Genomic DNA, 27,945 nt, shown 5'->3' with positions numbered 1-27,945 from the left:
AACATGGGCGTGCCGGAGCAGTGACCACTGACTGGGTTGGGAGCTATGGGCCAAAGGTGCCGCTGGCGCTGGGGGTTGATACCAGATTGCAGAGGGCCTCAGGCATTGTGGTCAGTGACCCTCCTGGATGCTCAGGTAGTCAGAGAGGTGCAGGAGGCTCGACTGTGGTTCTGGGGCTTTGGTTCTGTGTGCCAGGGCCCCAGCGCAGGGGATTCTAAGTGAATTGAATGCACCTCAGGGCATCAGGAGCATCTAGAGTCAGATGCCTAGGTTTGGACCTGTGTTCCACCCTTAACTGACTGTATGAATTTGAGGGGTTGTATTTAACATTGCTGAGCCTCAGTGTTGTCTTGTCCTCAGTCCCCATCTAGGCCTGTAGTGAGGATTTGGTGACATGGTGTATGTAGAGGTCAGCACCTTCTACACCTAAGACTCAATTACAGTTTAACCACCAGTCTTGGCAGTTTGGGTTGGGACCCAGACATAAACAATTTGGAGAAGTTTTATTCATTCAGCCCTGGCCTGTGTGGCTCGGTTGGTTGGGCGGCATCCCACAAAGTGAAAGGTTGCTGGGTCAATTCCCGGTCATGGCACATGCCTGGGTTGCGGGTTTGGTTCCTGGTCGGGGTGCATATGAGAGGCGACCAATCAATGTTTCTGTCCTTCTCCCTCCTTTTCCCTCCCTCTCTCAAAAAAAAAAAAAAAGTTTTTATTAACTCATTCCTTGTTCAGCAAATATTTATCGAGGAGCTACTGCATTCCAAGTCTAGGAGTACACCAGTAAACAGGAGGGCACACTCTTCCCAAGTCTATGGGGTAGGCAGACACTGATTAGCTCACAACGATATGGAATTACAAACTAGAATGAGGGCAAGGGAGAGGCAGTTCATTGATCTAAGAGTACAGAGAACAGGAGTCCTGTCTAGTCTGGGGATCAGGGATTGCTTCCTGTGGGGAATGACTCTCAAGTCGTGGAGGACAAGGAGGGAAGGTTGAGAACTCTAGTGTGGGGGCCCCTCTGGGACAGGTGGGAGCTCCGTATGCGAAGCTCCCCAACTTGTCCCCTCTTATTTCTAGACAGCGACACTGTACCCTGGTGTGGTTTTCGGCATTTGCTTCGTATTGAATTGCTTCATCTGGGGAAAGCACTCATCAGGAGCGGTAAGTGCCCTCCCCAGCAAGGGAGGGCCTGCTGTGCTCAGCTCTACTCTCGCAGCTCACTTCCTGCTCTTCCCTTCTCTTTTCTGAGTCTTTAAAGTTCTGTTTCCAGCCCCAGGGGTGAGGGCTAGCCGGGGTTTCCCCAGCCCTGCCCATCGTTTGGCCCAAGCCCTGGCGTTTATGTGGGCTGTTTCAGACTGCTAGCCAGAGCTTACTTCTCTATAGGGAGGTTTCCACAGTCCAGGGGCCAACTGGGGAATTTCCCTTTGTCCCAACCAAGTGAACACTGCTTGGTGTGAGTTTATTAGGTCAGTATCCCAAAACAGGGCTCTCCTCCAAGAGTCCCTGTGTTTCAGCACCAGCCCCTGCAGGCTGTCCTGTTCTCAGAGGGTGATCCTGCCAACCTCAGTCATTGTTAGCAGCAGCCCAGGACCCATAGAGTAGGACTGTGAACTCAGCCGACGGTCTGGAGATGGGGTCTTGATCCATTAGTAAGGCCCTGCTAGAGGGAGGGCAGATATTTGGCCTTTCCAGCCACAGCAGGTAGAGCCACCTCCCGTCGGCCCGCAGTCGCTCTTTTGAAGGCCCTTGGGTGAGGTTTCCAGTCCAGGCTGCCGGAGGGCTGGGTTCTTTCCCGTAGTCCAGGAAGCTGCCCTCAGGAAGAGCAGGGTTGTGCTCTTCCTCTCACTTCCCTTTTTCTATACCTGTGTTCCTTCTCTCTTTCGACATTTTCGTCCCAGTTACCAACGCTCATTACAAACACTCATTGTAGAAATTTTGGAAAGTACAGAGAAATTAAGGAAGAAGTCAGAAATAACCCATAATCAAACCTCCCAGAGATAAACACTGTGTAGATGTTTACTATGTGTTTTTTCAGTCATTTCCTTTTTTTCTTTTTAGATCTACTTAAAATCGAATTATGTAATTTAAAGTTATAAAATAATAACAAATATTTATATGGTGCTTACTTTGGAATAAGTCCTATTGTAAATACTTGACATATTTTAATTCATTTCTTCTTTTTTGCATAATTCTTATAAAACAATACTTTAGAGAGAGGATAAAGAATGAAAAATCAGTTCTAATCATATTTCGGCTGAGGAAGTACTATTAACTTTCTGGTGTAGGTCTTTCTAGGCACTTACACAATGTAAATATTGGGTGTTCTTATTAAAATGGAGTTCTAGACATACAGGTTTATAACCTGGTTCATTACTTAGTAGTATATGATGGGGTTTCATTTTAACAAAATGGGGAACACGCTGTTGGTGCAGGGGCTTTTTTCCCCCTTTATTTCTTCACCTAACATATACCAAACACATAATGTCCCTTCATTCTGTCCTCTTCATCTCCCCTTCGTGTTCTGAGTTCCCCCCTTCCCTGTTCTTTCCCTACTTCCTCCCTGGACGACAACCCCTGCCTGGGATGCTGTGGTTCCATCTTCGTAGCCCAGATGGTCCGCCGTGTGCACTCCACTTTTCCCCGCGGCTGGCATCGGCTCCAGGAGGTTCTGCCAGGAACCCTGTGGGGGTGTGTCTGTAGGACCTTCCTCATTATGGTGGCCCTGCTGTACCCCTCCTTCCCCAGCAGCCCAGAAGGTCCCCCGTCCCCCATGCAGACCCCAGCTTGGGCATCAGGGCCTCATGGGCCCTCCTGGTGCTGTGCCCTCAGGTGCCCTTTCCCACCATGGTGGCCCTGCTGTGCATGTGGTTCGGCATCTCCCTGCCCCTCGTCTACCTGGGCTACTACTTCGGCTTCCGCAAGCAGCCATATGACAACCCTGTGCGCACCAACCAGATTCCCCGGCAGATCCCTGAACAGCGGTGGTACATGAACCGATTTGTGGGGTGAGTCTCTTGCAGGGGCCTTCTGGAGTGGGTGAGGTCAACACTGCTCTGAGCCATCTCCTTAGGGAGACATGGAAGAAGGTGCCTTTCCCCCAAGAGTCTGTGACTGGTATTCTTCAGCTCAGCTGGATCTAACAGACTTCATTACAAAGAGGACTGAGTTATTGCCAGATTTGGTGGTGGCCTAGGAACCAGGACAGGGGAGAGGGGGAAGGGTGTGGTAACACAGGTTAAAACCATCACTTGGACCTCAGGGAAGTCACCCTGCCTATGTGTATCTCAGTTTCCCCATCTATAAAATGGAGAGAACGATGCCCACCCTACTTACCTCTCAAGAGGCTAGAGTGGTTCAAAAGCGTACTGAAAGAATTGGAGCCACCACACCATGTAAGCATGCTCAGGCTGGCCGAGGAGGGAGCCTCGGGCTTCCTGTGGCCAGGTCTCCTCACAGTGTTTACCTTCCTGTTCTGCCACAGCATTCTCATGGCTGGGATTCTGCCCTTTGGTGCCATGTTCATCGAACTCTTCTTCATCTTCAGCGTGAGTAGTGCCACCTGCCCCTCACCCCTCCACACACACACAGCCTTCAACCCTGCGATCCTCGTCCCTACCCCTTCACTTCGGTGTTCTGCTGCTTACTGCCTGTGAAATTTCAGGTGGGCCATTTAACTTCTTGGAGCCCCCATTTTTCACTCTGACATGCGATCAGAGTCCTGCCTCTCGGGATGGTTTGGAAGGTCAAATGAGATACGGCATATGTCCAGGGTCTGGGGTGGGAGGGCTCAGTGAGTAGAAGCTGCTTCAGTAATACTACACTCAGTCACCACTATTGTTAAATTGTTGCATCTGCTTTGACTTCTGAGTTCCTCCACATTGAGTCACTCAAAACTCTCAGGAAATTGGGGAAAATGAGGCCTAATTATCATGATCATTGTGAGGTTGGAATGTGATGATGTCTATAAAAGGCATAGTGCCTGGTGACATTCATAAAACGATTGTTAAGTTGTGACCCTGGCTGGTGTGGCTCAGTTGGTTGGAGCATCGCCCTGTAACCAAAGCGTTGTGGGTTCAATTCCCAGTCAGGGCACGTACCTAGGTTGCAGGCTTGGTCCCTGGTCCAGGCACATATGATCCCTGGTCCAGGTATGTATGGGAGGCAACCAATCAATGCTTTTCTTGCATTGATTTTCTCTCCCTTTCTCACTCTGTCTCTAAGAGCAATAAAAAAGTGTCGTTGGGTGAAGTTAAAAAAAAAAATCATAGCTGTGGTTGTGATGATGCTTGCTCCTGTCTCAAGCCTGCAAAGACGAAGGTTGGCAGGAGAGCTCCTCCCAGCTATTGAAGTCTCTCTGACCTAACTCAGTGCCCAACACAGAGCGCCTTGCACCAAGTCAGTGCTGGACAAGTATTTGCTGCTCTGGAGTGGCCCGGCCCCTCCTTGCTGAGATCCCATCCCCCACTCAGCCCTGCCTAGGGAAAGGGTCAGAGGACAAGTAGGCTGCCCTCCCATGGAGGCCACCTCAGTTCCCTTTGTATGACCCTGGGCCAGTCACCAGCCTCCCTGAGCCTTGACCTGTTCAGCTGTTAAAGTCCACACTTCCATAGATTCACATGTGGAGATGCCCGTGAAGCATATATCTTGCCTGGCATGTAGTAAGCTGCCCCTGGGTGGTGGTGGCTGCTATGTCATTTTGATGGGAGTGGGGTTTGTTACTTTCTACAAGCTGCTGTATTCAGTCTGGGGCCCACCCATCGCAAGGTCAGCCATGCCCCAGCCACTTTCTAAGAATAGCCTGGCTCACCAGACAGAGCCACATGCCAGACCCACAAGCCCCATTGGCATCATGATGGTGTCTCCATTCCTGACCCCGGTGACAAGTGGTATGCCAGTCCTGACTGAGGGCTGGTGTCCTGAGGACAGGCAGGGTATGCCAAGGGAGAGGGCCACTGGGTAGAGGCAGGCTAGCTGAAGGCCGGCTGTGATGTGTCCACAGGCAATCTGGGAGAATCAGTTCTATTACCTCTTTGGCTTCCTATTCCTCGTCTTCATCATCCTGGTGGTGTCCTGCTCACAAATCAGCATCGTCATGGTGTACTTTCAGCTGTGTGCAGAGGTAAGGGGACTGGGGCCAGGAGTCAGGGGTGGGGGACCTGGGGCCAGCATTGAATGGGTCAGCGAAGCTGTCTGTGTTCCCCGTGTGGACTCCTCCTTCTGGCCATGAGGTCTTGGGCAGGTACAGCACTTCCTCCCTCTGAGCCTCCATTTATTCAGCGAACTCCTTCATTAGTAGCTTTGGTTGGCAGCTGCTTAACCTCTCGGTGCTTTCCTCGTGTGGTGAGGATGGCAGCGGGGCCTGACTCAGGGCTGCTGCAGTGATGGAACCAGGCCCATTCACATACGGCGCTTAGAATGGTGCCTGGCACATGGGGAGCATTTGCTTACAACATGTTAGTTGTTGTTACTCTTTTGTTGTTGTTTTTTTTTAATTGAGGTATATTTTATAAACGGTGAAGTATATTCTTTTTAGTGTGTTTCTGAAAACGCATACTGTTGTGAAACCACCAACTACAGTCAAGATATAAAACATTCTCATCACCCCAAATATTACTGTTCTTACTAGAGTCTTGAGCCCCTTAGGCAAGTACAAAACTTGGGGAAGAGGTTCTGACGCTTTTGTTTCTTCCTCAGGATTACCGCTGGTGGTGGAGGAATTTCCTAGTCTCCGGGGGATCTGCATTCTATGTCCTGGTCTATGCCATCTTTTATTTTGTTAACAAGGTACCACCTTTATTTTGATAACAAAGCTTCTTAGCTCTTTCAGGGCAGGATGGTGGAGAGGAAAAACTCAAGTGTGTGAATCTTACTTTCCCATCGGTGTGGGGACCAATGACAGTATAGAACTATCTCTGTTCTAGAACGTGTGTCTTTTTAGGAAAGAGGGAATCTGTATTCTGTATGTTTGGGAGACAAAAGCCTTCAGAATATATAACCATGAGAATATTGCATGCAAAACCTGTGAGATACAACCAAAGAGATGCTTAAAGGAAAAAAGTTACCTAACACTGGTTTTCATAGGAAGTAAGAGACACTGATAATCTTCAAGAAGCTAGGGAAAAAAAGAACATGAAAGGATAAAGAAGATAAATAAGAAGAGTTAATAAGATGATGAAATAGCCTTTAGCACCCAAATTTAGGACCTTGGGCATTCTGTCTCTGGATGCTTCTTTCCCTTATTCAGTCAGGTACCATTTGGTCCTTCACAAAAAGGACAGGATAGGCCAGGGTGTCACCAGCATCTCGGATTGTCCATGCTGTGTAAGCCACATAGGTAACGTGTGGGCACATGGAAGGGAGCCTGGCTCGCCCGACTCAGGCATATTTGCAGAGCTTTTTGTCCCCAGAAAGTGGCATGAATAAAAATACAAACAGCCCCATGACAGTTTTGGTAGATCGATGCATGACACAAACAAAACGGGCCACTGAGAGGAGTCTGGGGTGCTCTGGTGGACCCCTCCCCTCTGAGGCTAACACTGAAGACTTGGTTTCACCAGCTGTACTTTGGGTCCCCAGGACCCAAAAGCAAGCAGTCCTCTGCTTGCAGCCAGGGTGTACTCCCAAACTAGGATCGTAGGTCAGTTGGTTGAAGATTGGAATGTTCTTCCCCAAAAAGATCAGGTTGGAAAGAACTATAAGAATCCTTTAATGTGGTGCTACACCCCTGCCTCCAGTGTGCTGACTGTGCCCCTCTTTTCCCATGATTCCAACAGGTAATCATCTAGGTCAGGGGTCAGTAAACTGTAACCCATGGGCCTATTTATGTGAATCAAGTTTTATTGGAACACAGCCATGTCCTTTATTTACATATCATCTGTAGGTGTTTTCACATCACTGTGGCAGAGCTGAGCAGTTCAGCAGAGGCCATATGGCCTGCAAAAACCTAAACTACTTACAATCTGGCCCTTTAAGAAAAAGTTTGCAGACCCCTGCTCTAGCATATCCAGGGACAGAAGAAACACCCTCCTGACGCTCCCTTTCTCTCTTTGGACAGCTCCTGTCATTACCAAGTTTTTTCTTGATGTACACCAAAATCTACCTTCCTTTAACTTCCATCTTCCTGGAATCTTCCAGAACAAATCTACCATATTTTGCTGTGTATAATGCTCTCCTGTGTATAATGCATGCCCACATTTTTGGCCCAAACTTTCAGGAAAATAATCTTTATAATTAATTAATATTTAGATGTTTTTATTATAAAGGAATTTTAGCATTTATTTTTGAACCTATGGTACAAAAAATTTTCTGTAACAAATAATTACAAAACACAAGAACAGATACAAGGTTATCTCAGGTACTATCCATGTATAATGCACATCCTTATTTTTCCCCTCAAAAATTTGGGTGAAAAAGTAGGCATTATAAATGGCAAAATATGGGTAATTTCCCTCCTCTACAGTTCATATAAATCACAACTGTTTTGAGTAGAAAGTGACTAAAACCCAATTCCATTTGGCTTAAGCAGAAAGAGAATTTATTGGCTGATAGAACTGAAAAGTTTTCAGCTTCAGGCATAGATCCAGCACCCCAAATGATGTCAGGGCTCTGCGTCCACGCGTCAGTTGTGTGTGTGTTTTCTCGGCTTCAGTCTGCAAGCAGGATCTTCCCACAAAGTAGAAAGTCGGACCCTGGCAGCCCTGCAGTCTCCTTTCCTCAGCTTCACGGCCCTAGAGCTAAAGGCACATCTGTCTTTTACCATCATATTATCAGTCCCAGGGAAGACTGTTACTGTCCCAGGTTGCATGCCATCCCTCACTGTTCCCCTGGTCTGACAGGGTGGCGTTCCCTGACTGACTAGCTTAAGTTTTATACTAGGAATGACAGTCCCAACAGGACCACAAAGTAGGGAGAGGATACCTCAGAACATTGGGCAGGAGGAAGACGGGAGACAGTGCTGGGCAAACAAACCCTGGCTAACAGAGCGTCCTGCCCGGGCCCCTGGAGTCTCAGCACAGCCTCCTGTTTGTCCTCCCTCCACCGCGTTTTTCTGTGTTCCAAAACCGTCCCCCTCCATCCCCAGAGCCTTCCTTGGCCTGTCTGAATTCAGAGGGCCTTTCCAGTACTGCCTTTTTGCCTCATCCCTTTCCTGGTTTTACCACTGCCCTGTCCTCTACACCCATCTCCACCACCCTCACTTTATTTCCAGACAGAAGAAAGCTTATGAAAGGAGAGATGGGGGTTGACCTGAAAACATCGCCTTCACCCCAGTCTGAGACCATTTGACCTCAGGAAGAAAGTCTCGAATCAGTGACGTTTATTGTTTTCTCCTGGGCTCCTGGCATTTTGTGACCATGTGTCTGCCCATGAGTCCTGGAACAGGTCCCACTCAGGCCCTGGCATGTTAGGCAGGTATTGATACCAAAGTTACACCACAACACAGAATTTTGGCCTCATTGCCCTGGCCTCTACACTCTACAGAAGAGTCCAAAGGGCCCTAAGATGAAATCCCTGTGAGATGTTAACAGAAGTGACAGAAGCGTTTCAGGAAGAGAAAACTGTAGGCTGGGGCAGGCTCATGGTGGCTCTCTGGTCCTTAAGGTGGGCATCTTAAACACCTCTCTCTTCCCCCATTCCCTATCTTCTGCTCCAGCCATCCAGGAATGTCCCTGTACTGTACTGGGGACTGGAGGATAGAGAAATGACCCAGCTGTGGCTCTCCCTACCTACTGCACTCTGGCTCTCACCTCCGAGGGCGCACCTGTCTTCCAGTGAGCCCGCAGGCCTTTCCCTGGAAAGACTCCTTACCCTTCTTACTCTAGCCAGAAATGGCCTGGGTCGAATGAGCTGGGCCTTTGACTCCCAGCCCTCTAATCCCCAGGTTCAAATCCTAGCTCTTTCTACTTCCTAGCTGTGTAACTGTGTTTAACCTCTCTGTGCCCCATATGTAACATGGACTAATAACCTACCATGGTGGTTGTGAGAATCAAGGCGGTACGTGGGCCCTGGTGCTGAAGAAGGTTCGCTGTGGCTGGGGGCCCCACCTCCCCACATTGCCCACCCGGAGCAAGCCCCTTCTCCTACCAGGCTTCAGCTTCACCATGAGATCAATGGGGAGGGGGCAGTTGGCCATGATAGGCTGACACTAAGCGTACACCCTTCTCTTCTCTCTCCCACGCGTGCCCCAGCTGGACATCGTTGAGTTCATTCCCTCTCTCCTGTACTTTGGCTACACGGCCCTCATGGTCCTGTCCTTCTGGCTCCTCACGGGCACCATTGGCTTCTATGCAGCCTACATGTTTGTCCGCAAGATCTACGCTGCTGTGAAGATAGACTGATGGAGGTGGACCATGGCCAGGCCCACTCCGTCCATGGACGGGAAGCCACCCTGCGTGGGGAACTGCAGGCACGCAAAATAAAATAACTCCTGCTCGTTTGGAATGTAACTCCTGGCACGGTGTTCCTGGACCCCGGGGCTGGCTGCGTTGGGGGGCGGGAGGGCCTGTAGATAAGTCTCGCATTTTTCTTCATCATCTTATTCCAGTTCTGTGGGGGATGAGGTTTTTTGTGGGTTGTTTTTACTTCAGTGCTAAGGAAGTTCCCTCCAGCAGGAACTCTCGGACCTCTTCACATTTATTTTTGGTTAGGGGTTTTTCCCTTAGTTTTATTTTTTTAACAATGGATCCAGCATGGATAAATCCACCAAGACACTGGGTTTTGGTCACTGTCTCCACCTCAGTTTCTCAGGGCTGTTGGCCACCCCACAACTAACTGGAAGAGGAAACATCGGGCCTTCAGGGGCTTCAGTGAGGTTTCTGAGCCTCACGCCACCCATCCTCACCATTGACGCCGCTGCGACAAGCACAGCTCTAGCCGGACATGCATCCTCAGTGCCATCCTGCCTCCACCAGCCACTTTCCTCCCTCATCTCGCGACCCCAGCCTCCTCCCAGGGCTGCCCATGGCAGGGCTTCCAGCCAGGCCTCTGGGTCATCTTGCCACCAGGAGCAAGCCCAGTCTTGGTTGCTACAAGGAGACCCCTGGAAGTACTGGGGAGGAGCAGGAATTTGCTGGACCAGAGAAGAGACTTGCAGTGAACTATTTTCGTGCCAAGAAACCCTGGACCTAGGGCCAGGTATTTCCAGAGCCAAGCCAAGTATCCATGTGTCTGTGTCTGGGCTGAGGGTCCTCACCCCTCAGGATTGCTCTGCCAGCCCCTTCTTCAGGGGGTTGCTGATCTTTGCAAAGTGTGTTGGTGGCAGGGCCTCTCCTCCCCCACTTCCCAGGCATAACAAGGCCTGGGGACCTCAGATCCCTTCCTTTAAGTGGCTGGGAAGAGGCATTTCCTCCCTGACATCTTGCAGCCTCAGTGCCCACACACAGCTCTTTTAGCCAAACCCATCACCCCCCACATGAGTTCTTGCCTCCTTCTGGGGACGCCCAGAAAACTGCTGGTGAGGAGAGAGATGGAAGGTAAGTTCTGTCATTTCTTCCCCAGTCCCCAGGAATAGGTAAAGAGCCCAGTTTCTGCAAGGTGGAGGAAGCTAACATGGCAGGTCTGGCTCCTTTATCAGCACTCACTGTTGGGGCCAAGTCCCCCACCCACTCTGTTCATGTCACGCTTGTTCTTAAATTACAAGAGACCAAACCCACCCAGGGATTAGCATTTAAGTAGCAGTCGCTCACCCTTGCTCCAGCCCCTTTGGGACTCCCACTGCAAGACAAAGCTCAGGATGCTGGTTAAGCTAGGAACACACTCTTCCCCCTCTCCCCTCCCACATTCTTCCAACGGTTCCTACCAGCCCCACCAGTCAAACCAGTGAACTTCTCAACCTTGCCTCACAGTGACTCCACAGTGCCAAGTGGCAGCCACGAAGAATCAGGTTGTAGAAAAGGTTACTGCATGTAAGCAGTAGAGAATGATAATGGAATCTTGTTCGTTCAAGTCTTGGATTTTCTTTTTTCCTAAGAGAGTCTCTTTTGCAGGGGGAGTAGGGAAATGGACTCCTCACAAAGGATTTAAACATCATCAATTTTTCTGACTTTTTAAATCATCATCATTATTATTTTTAATTAAAAAATGCCTGTATCCTTTTTTGGTCCAAATGTAAATAAATATACCATTGTCCTGTTGTCATGTTTCTTGAATCTCTTGCAAGGGTTAGGGGTCTGAAGTGAAGCAACTTCCCCAAGTGAGTTGAGCTGAGAGGTTTCTCTCAAAGCTCACCCATGTCAGGCTTTCTTGGGCTAAGGCGACTGTTCTCCCCCTGCCCGGTGCAAATCCATAGCCTCTCCCGTCTGCTCAGCCCCCGTGTTCTGATTCACAAGCATTTGCCTCTCTGATCCCACGAGAAGGAAATGGTATTTGACTGCAAGCTTTGGTAGCAGTGAGACCTGGTTTTAGATTCCCATCTCCAATATTTTTTTGCCAGCTCACTTCACATCTCTTGTCATGTAAGACTCCTTCCATTGCAAGCAGTAGAAACAGGTCAGATTGGCGTAAGCCTGAAGAGGAACTGATTGGCTCATAAGCACCAAGGAGATGAATGGTTTGGCTTCAGGTCTGGATAGATCCAAGGGCTCAAAGGATAGCCTTAGGATTCTCCATTCTTCCACTCTGCTGCTCTCTGGCCCATTCTATCCCATTGTCAAGAGTCTTACCTGTGGGGGAAGGGAGGAGGGCATGGAACACATTGCTTTAGGCTTGCATTCGCCAGTTTGGAAAGCCTAGGAAAAAAGATCTTCCCTACTTTAGTATATTTAATAGAGATAAGTCTCAGGAAAGGTCTCTGGTGGGCCCCGCTTGGATTACTGTTGGCACATCTTGAACCAGTCATTAAATCCAGGGGAAGAGAATACTATTATGGGTTGCATACTCCAAGAGTATTGGCTATTGTGAATTTCAAGCCCACCAGAATCACTTGGAATGGATTATGAAGAAAGTGACTTCCCATAGGTAAGGGATGTAAAAGCAACAAAAACAACAGTTGCCTGTTATACTCCACCCCCTCCAACTCCATGTCTCAGTTAAATTGTTCTAGTTTCTTAAGATACAAGCTGAGGTCATTTTTTTTAGGGCTTTTTTTTTTTTTCCTGTTACAGGTATTTGATACTAAAAATTTCTTCCTAAGTACTGCTTTAGAGAAATCCCAGAAATTCTGGTATGTTGTGTTTCATTGTCATTCAGTTCAGGATACTTTCTGATATTTGATTTCTTTTAATTCACATTATTTACTTTCCAAGTATTGGGGTTTTTGGGTTGTTGTTTTTTTTTTTTTTTTTAGGGATCGTTCTGTTACTGATTTGTAATTCTGTTTTGGACAGAGACCATAATGGACAGAGACTTTGTATTGTACAATATGACTAAAACCTTTGAGTTTATTGAGACTTTTTTGGTGGCCCAAAATATGGTCTATTTTGATAAATGTTTGATGTACACATGAAAAGAATGGGTATTCTGCTGTTTATAGTGGAGTATTCTATAAATATCAGGTCAAGTTGGTTAATAGTGTTGTTCAGGTCTATTATATTCTTGCTGATTTTTGTGCCTGCATGTTATATAAATGGTTGAAAGTGGGGTATTGAAAACTTTTTATTATAATTGCAGATTTATATATTTCTCATTGCAGTTCTGTTTTTACTCTATGTATTTTGGAACTCTGTTAGGTACATCTTGTTCTTAGGATCAATTTATCCCTAGTTAATAGTCTTTGCCCTGAAATCTACTGTGATGTTAATAGAGCCAATCCCACATTCTTTTGGCTAATGTTAGCACAACATATCCTCTTCCATCCTTTTACTTTTAGCCTATTTGCACTTTCACATTTAAAGTGTGTTTCTTAGAGGCAGTATAAAGTTTGGCTTTGCTTTTTTAATCCAAGCTTACAATCTCTGCTTTTTAATTGGTGTGTTTAGACCATTTACATTTAATGGGAGTATTGATTTGGCTAGGTTTATGTCTGTCATCTTGCCATTCTTTTCCTATTTGTCCAATCTGTTGTTTGCTTGTTCCTCTTTTCCTACCTTCTTTTGGATAAATCAAGGACACTGTGCATTTTAGCCTCCTTCGTTTATTGTCTATAACTTTTTGGATTATTTTAGTGATTACTTTAAGCTTTACAGTATGTCTAACTTATTATGGTCTACTTTTAAGTGATATTATACAACTTCACATATAGTGTAAGAACCTTGTATTAGTATACTTCCATTTCTACAATACCTTCCCAGCCTTTATAATATGGTTGTCGTTCCTTTTTACTTTTACATATGCTATAAACACCATGATGTACTGTTATTTTTATTTAAACAATTGTCTTAAAGGAATTTAAATAATAAAAATCTTACATATATGTACCCAGGTAGTTGCCATTTCCACTGGTCTTCATTCCTTTGTGTAGAACCAGTTTCTGTCTGGTATCATTGTCCATCTGCCTGAAAGACATTTTTTAACATTTCTTATAGTGAAGAGCTGCTGCTGCTGAATTCTTTCATTTTCTGTATACCTAAAACATCTCAATTTTACCTTTGTTATTGAAAGATTTTTGGGGAGAGGCTGGGTATAAAATTCTAGGTTGACAAGTTTTTCTTTCCTAGTACTTTAAAAGTGTTATTCTATTATCTTATCACTTGCATTGACTCCAACAACGGATCTGATGTCTTCTTTATCCTCTCTATATATGTAACAAGTCTCTCTGCTTTTTTTATGTCACTGGCTTTGAGCTATTGATTATGGATGCCTTGGTATAGTTTTCTTCACATTTACTATGCTTAAAGTATATTGAGCTTCTTGGGACTGTGTGTTCATTGATTTCAGCAATATTTCACCAAATTTGAAAAGTTTTAGGCCATTATTTCTTCAAATATTTTTTCTGTTCTCCCATCTCTCTCTTTTCTTTCAGCCATTCTGATTACTTATATATTAGTCTCCTTGAAGTTGTCCTACCCACTGGTGCTCTTTTTATTTTCTTTTTTAAAAAACGATTTCTTCTGTGTTTCATTTTGAATAGTTTCTATTGCTATGCCTTTAAATTCACTAGTCTTTTGCTGTACGTACTCTGCCATTAATCACCTCCAGTGTGGTTTTCATCTCAGACATTATCTTTTTCATCTCTGTAAACTTGATTTATGTCTTTTTCTTTTTCTTTTTTTAGGATTTTATTATTTTAAAGAGAGGGGGAGGGAGAGAGAAAAAGAGGGAAAGAAACATCTATGTGTGATAGAAACATGCATCAGTTGTCTCTCGCACACCCCTAACTGGGGACCTGGCCTGCAACCCAGGCATGTGCCCTGACTGGAAGTTGAATGGGTGACCTTTTGGTTCACAGGCTGGCACTCAACCCACTGAGCCACAGCAGCCAGGGCTAGGTCTTTTTCTTTATATCCTCCCAACTCTACTTAACTTTTTATTGGGTAAAATATACATAGCATGAAATTTACCATTTTATTTATTTTGGCCTGTTCCAATAAAATTTGTTTTTTGTATATTTATTATGCTATGACAGTTGTCCCATTTTTTTTCCCCTTTATCCCCTCCGCCCTGCACCCCCACTCCCACCAGCATTCCCCCTAACCTTAGTTCATGTCCATGGGTCATACATATAAGCTGTTTGGCCTCTCCATTTCCTATACTATTCTTAACCTCCCCCTGTCTATTTTATACCTACCAATTTTTCTCCTTATTCCCTCTATCTTTTCCCCCATTCTCCCTCCTCCCCCTCCCAGCTGATAACCCTCCATGTGATCTCCATTCTGTGATTCTGTTCCTGTTCCAGTTGTTTGCTTAATTTGTTTTTGTTTTTTAGGTTCAGCCGTTGATAGTTTGTTGTCATTTTAATGTTCATAGTTTTGATCTTCTTCTTAGATAAGTCTTTTTAACATTTCATATAATAAGGGTTTGGTGATGATAAACTCCTTTAACTTGACTTTCTCTGGGAAGCACTTTATCTACCCTTCCATTCTAAATGATAGCTTTGCTGGATAGAGTAATCTTGGATGTAGATCCTTGCCTGTCATGACTTTGAATACTTCTTTCCAGCCCCTTCTTGCCTGTAAGGTTTCTTTTGAGAAATCAGCTGATAGTCTTTTGGGAACTCCTTTGTAGATAACTCTCTCCTTTTCTCTTGCTGCTTTTAAGATTCTCTCCTTATCGTTAATCTTGGGTAATTTAATTATGATGTGTCTTGGTGTGTTCCTCCTTGAGTCCAACTTCTTTGGGACTGTGAGCTTCCTGGACTTCCTGGAAGTCTATTTCCTTTGCAGATCGGGGACGTTTTCCTTCATCATTTTTTCAAATAAGTTTTCAGTTTATTGCCCTTCCTCTTCTATGATTCGGATGTTGGAACATTTAAAGTTGTCCCAGAAATTCCTAAGCCTCTCATTGTTTTTGAATTCTTGTTTCTTCATTCTGTTCTGGTTGAATGTTTATTTCTTCCTTCTGTTCCAAATCATTGATCTGAATCCCAGTTTCCTTCACTGTTGATTCCCTGTGTATTTTCCTTTATTTCATTTTGCATAGCCTTCACTTCCTCTGTATTGCATCTGTACTCAATCATTTCTGTGAGTGTTCTGATTACCAGCATTTTGAACTCTGCATGTGATAAGTTGGCTGTCTCCTCATCACTTAGTTCTTTTTCTGGAGTTTTGATCTGTTCTTTCATTTGGGCCATATTTCTTTGCCTCGGCAGACCTGTTATGTTGAAAGGGGCGGAGCCTTAGGTATTCGCCAGGGCAGGGCAACCCACTTCTCTGTGTTGTAGTGCTGTATGTGCGGGAGGGGTCAGAGAGGGAACAATGTAGCTTGTTTAGCTCTGCCACACTTTCATTCACTTCCCCTGCTCCCCACAAGCAGATTGTACCCTTTCAGGTGCTGATTCCCAGATGAGTGGGCTTCTGTATGTTCTAGGACCCCATGGGTCTCCAACGAACTCTCTTGTGAGGCTGGGAATTTCTCCTGCCCCCACAATCCCCACAGGTTTTTACAGCCAGAGGTTCTGAGGCTTTCTTTTTCCTGCGCTGGAACCCTGGGTTGCTCAGTCTGTCTCGCTCCCCAGTTGTTCTGTCAGTTTATCCAAACGCAAATGTGGGACCGCCCACCACCACTTCACCTCCCCACTCTGCACATTGCTGCATGTCCTCTTTTACCCGGCTTCCCATCTCCGCCCCTCCTAACAGCCTGGGTGGATGTTTCTTCTTTAGCTCCTTGGTTGTCAGGCTTCCCATACAGTTCGATTTTCTGGCAATTCTGTTTGTTTTTTGTTTTTAAATTCGTTGTTATCCTTCTTTTGGTTGTATGAGGAAGCAAAGTGTATCTAACTACACATCCATCTTGGCCGGAAGCACTTTAAAGTGTACAACTTAGTGGCATTGAGTATATTTACAGTGTTGTGCAACCCTCACAATTAGCCATCTCCAGAACTTTCCATCATTCCAAACTGAAACTCAGTATTACTCCTCTTCTACTCCTAGCCTCTGGCAACCACTCTTCTACTTTCTGTCTCTATCAATTTGACTACTCTAGCAGAATCATACAGTATTTGTCCTTTTTGTGTCTGGCTTATTTTAGTTAGCATAATGTCTTCAAGGTTTATCCACATTGTAACATGTGTCAGAATTTTACTCCTTTTTAAGGCTTAATATTCCATTGTATGTATATACCACATTTTCTTTATTCTTCCACCAGTAGACATTCGGGTTGTTTTCACCTTTAGGCTGTTGTGGATGATGCTGCTATGAACATTGGTGTAGAAATATCTGTTAGAGTCTCTGCTTTGTTACTTTGGGTGTATGACCGGGAGTGAAATTGCTGGATCACATGGTAATTCTGTTTAATTTTTTGAGGAACCTCCATACTGTTTCATAGAATGGATATACCATTTTGTATTCCCACCAGCAATGCACAAAAGTTCCAGTTTCTCTACATCCTTGTCAATACTTGTTCTTTTCACCCTGCCTATTGTGGCTCAGTGGCTTGAGCACCAGCCTGAGAATCAAAAGGTCACTAGTTCTATTCCCAGCCAGGGCACATTCCTGGGTTACGGGCCAGGCTCCCAGTTGGGAGTGTGCGAGAGGCAACCGATTGATAAATCTCTCGCATGTTCTTCTCCCTCTCTTTCTCACTCCCCCCTCTCTCTAAAAGTAAATAAATAAAATCTTTTAAAAAAATACTTGTTATTTTCTGTTTTTTTTAATAATACCCATCTTAGTGAATGTAAAGTGGTATTTTGCGTTTTTGGTTTGTATTAGTGATTCGTGATGTTGAGCATCATTTCATATGCATATTGGGCATTGTATGTCTTCTTTAGAGTAATAGCTATTCAAGTCCTTTGCCCTTTTTTAAATGGAGATGTTTTTGTTTGTTTTTGGTACTAGGTTATATAAGTTCTTTATATATCTTGGATATTAATTCCTTATAAGATATATGATTTGCATTATTTTATCCCATTCTGTGGGTTGCCTGTTCATTACGTTGATAGTGTCCTTTGATAAAATTTTGATAACTTCCATTTCTGTTTCTTTTATTGTCTGTGCTTTTGATGTTATATCTGATAAATCATTGCCAAGCCAATCTCATGAAGCTCTTTCTTTGTTTTCTTCCAAGAATTTTATAGTTTTAAGTATTACATTTAAGTGTCTGATCTAATTTGAATTTTTTTTTATGTAGTATAAGGTAAGGGTTTGGCTTTATTCTTTTTTTTAAATTCATTGATTTTAAAGAGAGAAAGGGAAGGAGAGAGAGAGAAACATCGATTTGCTGTTCCACCTGTTGATGCATTCTTTGCTTGATTCTCCTATGTGCCCTCACCAGGGTTCAAACCCACAACCTTGGCGTATCAGGATGATGCTCTAACCAACATAGCTACCCAGCAAGAGTTGGCTTTATTCTTTTCTATGTAGAAATGCAGTTTTCCTAGCATGTTTTGTTGAAAAGGCTGTCCTTTCCCCATTGGTTGTGGCACCTTTGCCAAAAATCATTTGACCAGCCCTGTCTGATGTGGCTCAGTGGATTGAGTGCCAGCCTGCAAACCAAAAGTTCACTGGTTTGGTTCCCAGTCAGGGCACATGCCTGGGTTGCGGGCCAGGTTCCCAGTGAGGTGGTGTACAGGAGGCAAGCAATCAATGTTTCTCTCCCTCTCTTTCTCCATCCCTTCCCCTCTCTCTAAAATAGAATCTTTTAAAAAAATCATTTGACCATATTGTGAGGCTTTTTAAAGCTGTGGAATACAATGATAATCTTTAATGTTCTTATCTGCCCATTTTTACCTCTGTTTCAGTTGTGGGTTGGTTTTGATTACTTATTTTCCTCATTGTGGATTATGTTGCTTAGGACTTTACAAGCCTGACAGTCTTTGATTGGATACCAGATGTGAGTTTTACCTTGTTAGGTGCTGAATGTGTTTGTAATCCTGTAAATCCTCTTGAGCTTTCTTCTGGAATAGTTAAATTACTGGAAACAATTTAATCTTGTTGGGTCTTGCTCTTAAGATTTTTTTAGGCAATTCCAGAGCAGTGCTCATTCTAGGGCTTATTATTAGCCACTACTTAAGCAAGACCTTTCTGAGTGTTCTCAGAACCCCAAAATACTGTCCCCAGTGCCATGACTGGTGGGAAGAGACACTATTCTAGCGTCTTTAATCCTTCCTGATGGTTCTTTGCCTACCCTCAGATAGTTTCCCACTGGCTTGTGCCAGTCAGTTTTCTGATGAATATTCAAGGGGACCCTCTGCAGATCTCCAGGGGCTTCTCTCTGTGCAGCTCTCATTCTCTGGAATTCTGTCCCAGGAACTTGTCTCCTTGGTCTGCCCAGACTCTCATCACCGTCTTCTCAACTCAGGACCCTGGGCTCACGTCAGTCCTCCCTCCTTACGCTGCAGCCTGAAAGCTCTTCCAGGGCAGTGAGCTAGGGCACGCACAGCGCTTCCCTTGCTTGTTTTCTCTCTGGGATCACTGTCTTTTATTGGTCAATGTCCAGAGCCTTGAAAACCACTGTTTCATGTATATGGTCTGTTTTTTCTGGTTGCTTCAGGTGGAAGGATAAATATGATTTCTGTAATTCCACCTGGCTAAAAGCAGAAGTCTCTACTGCCAGCTTTTTCACCTGTAAGATCACAAGGCCTCTGTGAAGGACTGTATGAGCCCTGCTAAGTGAAAGGGTCACTCACACAGTAGGTGCTCAATCCGTTTTTCCCTCCTCTCCCACCACAGAAGGCCCTGACTTCTAGGAATCAGAATGACAGTGACTTGGCTGGACTTCAAGAACTCTCTAAGGCCAGAAACCTCACAACTGGACCTATGCTAGCCCTGAAGTCAGTACCGCGTGACCCTGAGGACCGTTACAGTGTGAAAGTGGTCCCTTGGGGGCCCCGTAGAAGGGCTGAATTTTGACTGTAAGCTCCCAGAGATGATGGGTTTAGTCATCCCACTAGACATTGTGGGCAGACATGCATTTCAGCCATGATGCTTGGTCCAAGCAAGCCATGGCACCAGGCTCCCCCAGCGGACACATTACCCCGTTCTAGCTAATCAGGTGCAAGGCGTCACAAGTCCAGGGTGGCTTCTAGGAAAGGTTTCCTCCATTCTAAGGGTGTCGTGGGAAGACACAATCAGCCTTCTCTGGAGCCGCCATATCCTAAAGTGATTCTTGGAGCTACTGCCACCATCTTGGCACCAACCTGAGGGTGGACAACAGGAAGGATGGCAGGTCAGAGAAGGCCCAAGTTCTTGAAGACATCACTGAGCTGCTGAATCAGACAACCCCAAAGCCCATCTCACCTGGATGATCACATAAAACAGAGAAAAGAAATTTCTTGTTTAAGCCAAAGTTTCTGTTAGATGCAATCAGAAAATTTAAAGTATTGTCACTGAGCCAGCCACCTGGAGGGCTGGAGGTCTATGTGGAGCAGAAGACACCTTAAAGGGACTTTTCCCTTCTGCTAAGGAATTCCAAGCTCTCCTTTAGAGGAGAAACGGGCTGAGAGCTGTCAAAAGACATGTCCGAGGCCAACAGTGGGGAATCGGGAGCACGCAGGCCCATCAGCCTTCCAGCTGCGGCCCGCCCCGCCACAGCCCCGTGCCCTTGAGATCCCGAGTCAGCTCTCATGTTGGGGCCTCAAAGTTCATAGCCCAAATCAATGTTTAGTGCTCCTGCTGAGCAAGGGCAAGCAGATAACAGAGGGTTCTTTTAATTTTTGTGTTGAAATCATGTCCATGGAGGAAAATATCAAAGTTCCCCAAGCTGTAATCAGCACAGTTACGGGTAACAACTAATTGCTATCTATTTTTCTGATTGAAAAGAACTTGTCCAAGAGTCCATCCCAGGCCAACAGAACAGGGCAGACCTCGCAGAGCAGAGGTGAGCAAGACCCTGGCGTCAGCGGCCCACGTTTGCTCTCCACGCCTGAGCAGGAAGCCCCTCCCTACCCTGGCCTGCCTCCATTCTGCGAGTATGTGTAAGCCAAGTGGCCATCTCAGTAGCAGGGACTGGGAATGGGCCCAAAGACTGATTGGAAAAGAGTTGCCTTGGGCCATACAGAGTTCCTATCTCTAGAGCTCGTCTTCTTCCACCTAGAAGACCCTCCTGAACCTCGAGGATGTGAAACATTCATTCATTCCACAAAGTTTCTGAGCCCTGCACTGTGCCGGGAGCTACCTAGGGGAGGAGTGTTCTGCAGTGAATAAAACAAAGTCCCCACAAGTGTAGAGAAACAGGCAGATAAATAAATAAACATACAATATAATGTTCGATGGTGGTAAGTGCTACAACAAAATCCAAATCAGAGAAAGGGGAAGGAGGGTGACGGGGTGTTTTTTAGAAAGGGCGGTCAGGGAAGGCTTCCCTGAAGAGATGGAATTGCAGCAGATGGGAAGCCTGCCAGGCAAATGTCTAGAGAAGGTTCCAGGTGGAGGGAAGAGCAAGCAAGGTCTTGAGACAGATTGGAAGACTAGCAAAAGGCTGGTATCACTGGAAGGAGGACAGGCATCAGAGAAGAGGCGACGAGGTCTGATCACAAGGGTCAGGGCCTTGCTGGCCATGAGGAGCACACTGCCTTTTCCTCTTACTTGCGATCAGACCCGTTGGAGGGTTGGGAGCAGAGGAGAGCCATGGCCCGATACAGTTAGGGAGCCACTCTGGCTGCTGTATCCGTATAAGCCCCGGCACATACGCGGTGCTCACTAAATGTCAGCAGTTACTATCACTGTTTTCAGCCTCATTGAACTCTTGAGTTTACTCAGGCAGATACCTGAGTAGTCATCTTGTATCCCCAGTGCTTAGCACAGGTCTGCTAAGATGTATGGATGAGCAAATGAGTGACTTGGGACCTGAATGAGTGAGGAAGCAAGAGTGGATTCTGAGGACAAGACTGATGCCCCAGAAGCAGGGCTGGGCCATACCCTTGCCGAGGTCAGTAGCAGTGTTAAGGAAGCATGGCCCTGGGCCATGCAGCAGAAAGATCAGGTAAGTGCCATTGCCCTGGGCCTAAGGACAAGCAAGATGCAGCTTGACCTCTATTTGGCTGCAGGAGCCAAAGCGCACCTGTCAACTACCAGGTAGGTATGGGGCAGGCAAGCCACATGGGGCAACAGTTTCCAGGACCACCAGGATGCTCTGAAGCTCAACCAAATTCCCCTAGGAGCATCGAGGACAGGTGTTTGGCACAAGAGAAACCCAGAGGGTACAGCTCACCTAGGCACTGGTGTCCAAAATTCAGGTTCTAGGCTGTACTTGGGAGGTGGCAGAGATTATTGTGGGTTAGGGCAACCAAGGAGGGCCTCCTGGAAGGTGGGTAAGGTTCAAACTGAAGATACTATAGAGCTGGCTGGTATCGTCTTGGCTCCAGCTGCCCTGTGAGCTCTCCCACCTCGGAAGCACATTTGATCCTCCCCACCATTACCCTTAGTTTTTGCATTCAATTTCTAGAAAATGGCCTTAAACTACCCATCTAGCCTTGCCTCTCCCAGACAGCCACACCCAGGGCACACGCTGTACCCTGAACACGTCATGCATTGTTTACCTCAGGGCCTTTGGTCATGCTGTTTACTGTCAGAAATTCCCTTCTCCAGCCCCAGTTTCTAAATTACTTACTGCCCATTCTTCAAAGCCCAGCTTTAGCGTCCAACTTCATAGAGATTGCCACCCCCCAACCACACACATCATACATACACAGTTGGGATGAGCTCCATGCCAAGCTGGACTTAATTGGGTTCTCTCTTTGGAGTGACTGTTGTGTGCCAGTTAGTTCTCTTGTCCCAGTGTAATTATTAGTAGTGTCCCCTTCACTCCCAGATGTGTTCTAGCTACATGACAAATTACATGGTCACTCATCATTGCCCCCACCCTTCCCTGCCCAGCTGAAAGCCTTGGGTTGGAACTATGTTGTCAGAGCCCAGCACAATGCCCTAACACACCGAACAGTCATTCACTCACAGTAATTCTGAGGTGCTCATGGGGAACAGCAGCAGACCAACAGGGAAGGGGAGAAGAGATGAAAGGGGTAGAGGATGACTTCAGACAGCCTGGGCAGGGAAGGCCTCTAAAGTGTTTGCGGCCCAAAAGAGTTGAGGGAGCCAGAGAAGGGAATATCTGCAGAAAGAAAGTTCCAGAGAGAAAAGCAAGTGCAAAAGCCCTAAGGTTGGAACACACGTAGTATTAAAGGAGCAGAGAGGCAAGTGTTGGGGGAGTGCAGAGGTCATTGATGGGCGATATCAGCAAGGACTAGAAAATGCTGAGCTTTGTCAGCCACGGTAAGGAATTAGGATTCTTTCTTTTTTTCCCCCCTGCCAATGGAGGGTTTTGGACAGGGGAGTAACATGATCTGAGTTATTTTTTTCCCCAGACAGAAAGGTTTTTATTTTTTCATCATGCATATAGTAGACAAAAGTGCCATGAATACTATTCTGATTGGACAAAGCCACCTCATGAATTTTTGTTTAGAAGCAGGTATCATTACAGTGATGCTGATTACAACATGGCAACTGGGGCACAGAATCATCAAAACCATCAGAGTTACAGGTTTCCTTTTGGAGGTTATCCTCACAACACAGTAACAATTTCCATTCTGAAGTCCTACAAAACCACCATATTCAAACTATTTCTAAGTACAGGGTTATATTATCAGGCCACAACAATTTGATAACAATCATGAATAGCCACATAAGTGCCCAAATGGCATCAAAAAATTACAGTGACATTCTTGTAAATGTTCTCAACTAAAAGCAACAAGCAGGCCTTGTCAGCTCAATTTTCCCAGTAGAAATGGAGAAGGGGATACTACGTAGGTTCTTGCTTAAAAGCAGTGAAATGAAAAACATAGCACTAACTTTCCACAAACACAAGATTTTACTTGGATGGAGAGAATCTCTAAAGTTGCAGTGTTCTGTTAATAGTCCTTTTAAAATGCGTGTTGGTGAATCAAAAAAATTAGGAAGAGATGGGGCTCTCTTCCTTCCACTCCACCAATTCTTAGGCATCTGTCTGTCCAGCTGCCTCTGGCTTCTGTTGCACTCCCCTACCACAGGCACACCCCCATTATTTTGTGTCAAGGCCTCCCCAAGTACTGGGGAGCAGAAGACAAGGCATTTCATGGGTAGGGAACTAGGCAGTGTCACCCCTAAAATATGATGGAAACAGCAAACAAAAGCCTGGAAAGGGGAAGGGAGAGGCACAACTAAGCTCTTGTACTTACAGCATCCCAGGAGGGGGACTGGACCTGCCAGAAGAAAGAGCTGGGCTAAAGTTAGTCTAAAAGGACACACAGACAGCATTAACAAAACAACGAACTATCCCTGCCCCTGGGATAGTACCCCTGGTCTCTGTTTAGCAGCCCTGCGCTGTCCCCCTTTGAAGATTATAGACCTTGCTGAAGGGGGACGGTCATGGGAGCAGAGGGGACAAAGAGAGGCAAATTAAGCAAGGCCGCCTCCTCGACCCGTTTATAAAAATCCTTGCTACTTCCATTTATTTTGTTTCTGAGCTGTTGTTTTAAAGAAAATTAAAAAAAAAAAAGTGAGCTCTGGGAAGGTGTAGGCCCTATGACCAGAAACACCCCTTCCCCAGCACCTCCAACCTGGCAGCCTGAAAACCGGGAAACTGGGGGAGCTGGATGCTGTAGGAGTCCAGGGACTGGGGCTCAGGAAGACAGGCTTCATTGCCCCTGCCTTGAGCACACGCCCAGATACGCCAGCAGAGCAGAGTTCCTGGGGGGTTGGGGGGTATCGTGCATTTGCAGGTGGCCACGCTGGGTCCCCTCGCAGCTCTTGTCCTTACAGACCTGAGAGCAAGCAAAAGGGCTGGTGGCAACCTGGGCAAAACTCATGAGAAGGATGATGGCTAGACACTGGTAAGGTACAGCACAGACCTCCACAGATAGCGGGCTGCAAAGTAGGGCCAACATGGGCAACATCGGGGTGATTACAAAAATGTGTTGCCCACTGCATCACGTCCTTGACCTCACCCATGCTCAACAGCCCTCTGCTGTGTGCCCATTCTACCGGATGTCCCAACAGTCCAGGAGCCTGGGGTAGCCTGGCCTGTCATCCTGAAGCTCTGAGGCCTAGAATGTCCAAGTGTGGTTGACAGCCAGCACAAATGCACCCACTTCATCGTGGATGATAAGACAGCTTGCCACAGCCAATGTGCAAAGCCAGCATAAATATGAAGCCCAGCATGTGGCCTTGAAGAGACACTGGTCCTTCCAGCAATGACTTGTGGCTGCCCACCTCCGAAATATGTGGGAAGGCCATGATCAAAGATGGGCCAGGAAGATGATGGCAGTGCATGTCTACAGCACTGGGTGCTTGGATAGACACTGTGGCCTGTGACTTCTGTGACGCATGGAGGCCGCATGGAAATAAGAGCTTGGTCATGAAGGCCTCGATCTTGGAGCTGTGTCCACTTAATATCCAGAGGGGCCAGAGTGCATGGAAGAGAAGCAGATGACAGAGTGCCATTGTTGGCCTAAGCAGATGTCTACAGGAGGTGGAAGGGAATCTTATGTAGGTAGGGGCCAGGTCCCAGGGCAGGACTTAGCCAGACTGGAAACCATAGGGCCTAGAAGGGGGCTCTGTGGGCCACCTTGCTAGGCCTCTCCTGGCTCTGTGGGGCCTATCTCCCAGCAGGTAGTACTGCAGGGGGTTGGGCCACAGGTCCTCCTTAATAATCTGGGCCACCCTGTCAGCCTCTGGGAGGCTGTGCTGTGAGAACCAGCTGAAGAAGCTGTGGACAGTCTCCCGGTTCCTGTGTACCAGAGCAGGCGGTTCCTGGCCGCGGTGCCATCGGATGCGAGTTGCGATAGACACCACTCGGCCTGAGGATCTGCATTCATACTCCTTCACGATCACCTTGTTCTGGAAGTAGGGATTGCTCCAAAAGCGGAACTTGAACTTGCAGCCCGTCCTGGCATGTCTGAGCTCCCTCACCTCCAAGTTCATCAGGTAACAGAGCATGTCTTCATCTCGGGGGCTGATTATGGCTGACAGCAGCGGGTGGTTCAGGAAGGCGGTGACCCAGAAGCCAGGAATATTCTGGATGATGAAGCTCCTACGGGCTAGGTGCAAGCGGTGCATGCGCCCAAACCTGCGCTCCAGCTGCAGGTAGGCCCTGTCTGCCTGGGCACTCACAGCCTCCAGCTCCCATTGGATGGCCTCCAGTGGGTCCACAACTGGGCCATCAAGGTTTAGGGGCCCGGGGCCCTCCTGCGCCGCCGCTCCCACCTCCAGCTTCTCCTCCCCGACCAGCTTCTCAGCCACCTCCATCTCCTCAGCCACCTCCATCTCCTCGCCCACCTGCTGCTTTTGCACCTCCCCCTCCGCCTCCTCCAAGAAGATGGCGCCCTCCTCAATCGTCACTTCCTCGGCCTTCTCGCGGGCTTCAGCGTGAACCTCCAATCCCACTGCGCCACAGGTTTCTGGGGCCTCGCCCCTGACAAGGCCGTTTTCCAGGTTAGGATGAGTCGCCACAGAGGACGCTTCCTGGCGCCCGAGGACAGGCAGGGCAGTCCCCAGGTCGTCTGAGGGGTCGGGATGGCCAAAACCCCCGGCTTCTCGGGCCCAAGCCGCCGGGGCTGGGCGCAAGCCCCCCTCCTGTAGGAGGACGGGCGGCAGGCAAGCGACAGTTTCCAGGACCCCCGCACCCTCCTCCGCCATCACCTGCGGAAGCCTCTGGCCTGAAGGGGCTCGGGGTGCGCGGGCGACACAGTGGGCTCCGTGAGAGGGGTGGCTCGGCGGCTGGCGGCGTTGGCGCTGGGAATGCGAGGCGGGGAGGCACGGTCTCCTCCGGGGCGCGCTCCGCCCCTCGTGCCCCCTCATTCCGGATGTGATTCACTAGGGTCGCCCGGCTGCGGGAGGCGAGGGGCCCGGAGGTCTGGCGGTGGAGCAGGGAGCTTCCTGGTGGGGAGCCTAGCAGAACTGGCTCCAGACTAGTAGGGCGCTGGCGGTTAAGTGGAGTGTACCAAGCAAGGAGCAGCTCAGAGCTGGCACCAGGGATCATCAGGCCCAACCCCGTTACAGACAGAAACATCACAGCTACCATGTCAGGTGATTACCGTTCCCGCATCTTCGTTGGGCCGGTGGGAGTCTCCCGATGCCCACATCGTCTAAGGCTTTGGGGCAGCTGTAGGACACCTGCTGCTTTGCATTAGGTAAAGTAGGCATATGCAGAGGGGCTGAAGAGGTATCCCCTGCAGACTAACCGGACTCAAACTGGGAGGAGCCGCAGTTGATGGTAATTGACGAGCACACGGAGGTGCTCAAAATATGTGAAGAAAGGAGAAACAAGGTCAGAGTAAAAGGATCTGAGGCAACAGGTATCAAATTCTGTCCAGAGAGCAAATGTGCATCGCCTAGTTTCCCCCAAACCAGCTCGGCCCTTCTGGGCTGGTAGGCTGAAAGGTAGACACTTTGTCCTAGGCTCAGGAGATTCCCCTTGGCTCTCTGTACCAGACATTTGACAAATGTGAACTCGAACCTGAAGTGCAGTCTTTCTCTGCTTGGCTAAGTAAGAGACTGGATGGACCATCCCTTACATCCCTGATCCTACAAATGCCTCTTCATTCCTGTGGTCTTGGTTTCTGAACTTGTGGCCTGTGAAGGTCAGTACACCTATGCCCCTGTTCTTCCTTGCTGCCTCCTCCAGAAAGCCTTCAGCTTGCTCTGGCTCAATGGATAAGAGCTCTGAGCCCCCAGACCCGTCCCGGGGCATGCACCCATAGAGGTCAAGGCGGATTCCCTTGAGGCCCTAGCCAGAGCTCTGACCCGCTGAGATGGACAGCAAACATAAGGAAATGGAAGGCCCGAGAGATGACGGAGCAGCCCACTGCCTTTTTTTTTTTTTTTAACATAAAACACCTGTTACGTTAACACTTGTTAATGTCCCATGGATTCCTGGGCTAGACTCCAGAGTTAATACTGCTTGGCTATGGACACTGGCTCCAGACCACAGAAAATCAAGCTCAGCCTGAGCCCTGGATGGAAGGATATCAGCACAAGGGATGGGGCCCAGGATAGTGATAACTATCTCTATTAGAGAATGGCCAAGCCATGTCAGCCTCTCAACAGTTTGTCAGAAACTAATGGATAGGCCCAAGTGTAGACACGGTCAGGGCCTAGCTCTGTCACCATCTGTGCATGGTGGGCAGGGTTGACATTTTTATTGGACCATCAGTATCTGTTCCTGTGCCGAACAGTACCCCAAATTTCCTTTGAGAAACCAGTTTTTCCCGTCTCGGCCCTGTCATCACTGGCTTATAGTGACTGGTTTGGGGATAGCACAGAACCCCATCAACACCAGTGAGACAGGATATACTTACTGGGGCTTCTGTGAATAAAGGGGCTGCTCTCTTCTGAAAGCCTGTTAAGGTTTCCTTTTCTCCCTGGTCAGCACTGTGAGAATGAACAGGTCTGGAATCAGCAGCATTCTACTCCTACACAAAAGGATAAGCCGCTTTGTCCACCCTGAGGA

General features: G+C 47.4%; 2 protein-coding genes across 4 annotated transcripts in view; one reads left to right on the top strand and one right to left on the bottom strand.

The window, feature by feature from the left end:
- Positions 1 to 11,129, top strand: part of TM9SF4 (transmembrane 9 superfamily member 4) — a 47,743-nt gene extending 36,614 nt beyond the window's left edge. For both annotated transcript variants that reach the window (XM_054573904.1, XM_054573903.1), the window contains exons 13-18: positions 1,078 to 1,161; positions 2,830 to 3,005; positions 3,482 to 3,545; positions 5,000 to 5,119; positions 5,695 to 5,784; positions 9,186 to 11,129. In XM_054573904.1, the coding sequence (XP_054429879.1) occupies positions 1,078 to 1,161; positions 2,830 to 3,005; positions 3,482 to 3,545; positions 5,000 to 5,119; positions 5,695 to 5,784; positions 9,186 to 9,335 (684 nt within the window). In that variant the 3' untranslated portion in view covers positions 9,336 to 11,129. The remainder of the gene's footprint in view (positions 1 to 1,077; positions 1,162 to 2,829; positions 3,006 to 3,481; positions 3,546 to 4,999; positions 5,120 to 5,694; positions 5,785 to 9,185) is intronic.
- Positions 11,130 to 19,609: 8,480 nt separating this feature from the next.
- Positions 19,610 to 26,309, bottom strand: LOC129070783 (putative testis-specific Y-encoded-like protein 3). Of its 2 annotated transcripts, none has more exons than XM_054573902.1 (2): positions 24,443 to 26,309; positions 19,610 to 19,663 (listed from the first exon to the last, which is right to left on the bottom strand). In XM_054573902.1, the coding sequence occupies exon 1, from the start codon at positions 26,292 to 26,294 to the stop codon at positions 25,014 to 25,016; it is 1,281 nt and encodes a 426-aa protein (XP_054429877.1). In that variant the 5' UTR covers positions 26,295 to 26,309; the 3' UTR covers positions 19,610 to 19,663; positions 24,443 to 25,013. The 2 variants fall into 2 exon arrangements, with proteins under 2 accessions (XP_054429877.1, XP_054429875.1); XM_054573900.1 differs by lacking the exon at positions 19,610 to 19,663 and adding an exon at positions 22,432 to 22,572 and having other exon boundaries at positions 23,675 to 26,309.
- Positions 26,310 to 27,945: the final 1,636 nt, after the last annotated feature.

Source organism: Pteronotus mesoamericanus, unplaced genomic scaffold (genome assembly GCF_021234165.1).
Source record: "Pteronotus mesoamericanus isolate MK-2021 breed Mesoamerican mustached bat unplaced genomic scaffold, CSHL_Meso_final contig_25, whole genome shotgun sequence".
Lineage (NCBI taxonomy): Eukaryota > Metazoa > Chordata > Mammalia > Chiroptera > Mormoopidae > Pteronotus > Pteronotus mesoamericanus.
The sequence above is the reverse complement of the archived record's forward strand: the minus strand, read 5'-3'. Positions and strand labels throughout refer to the sequence as shown.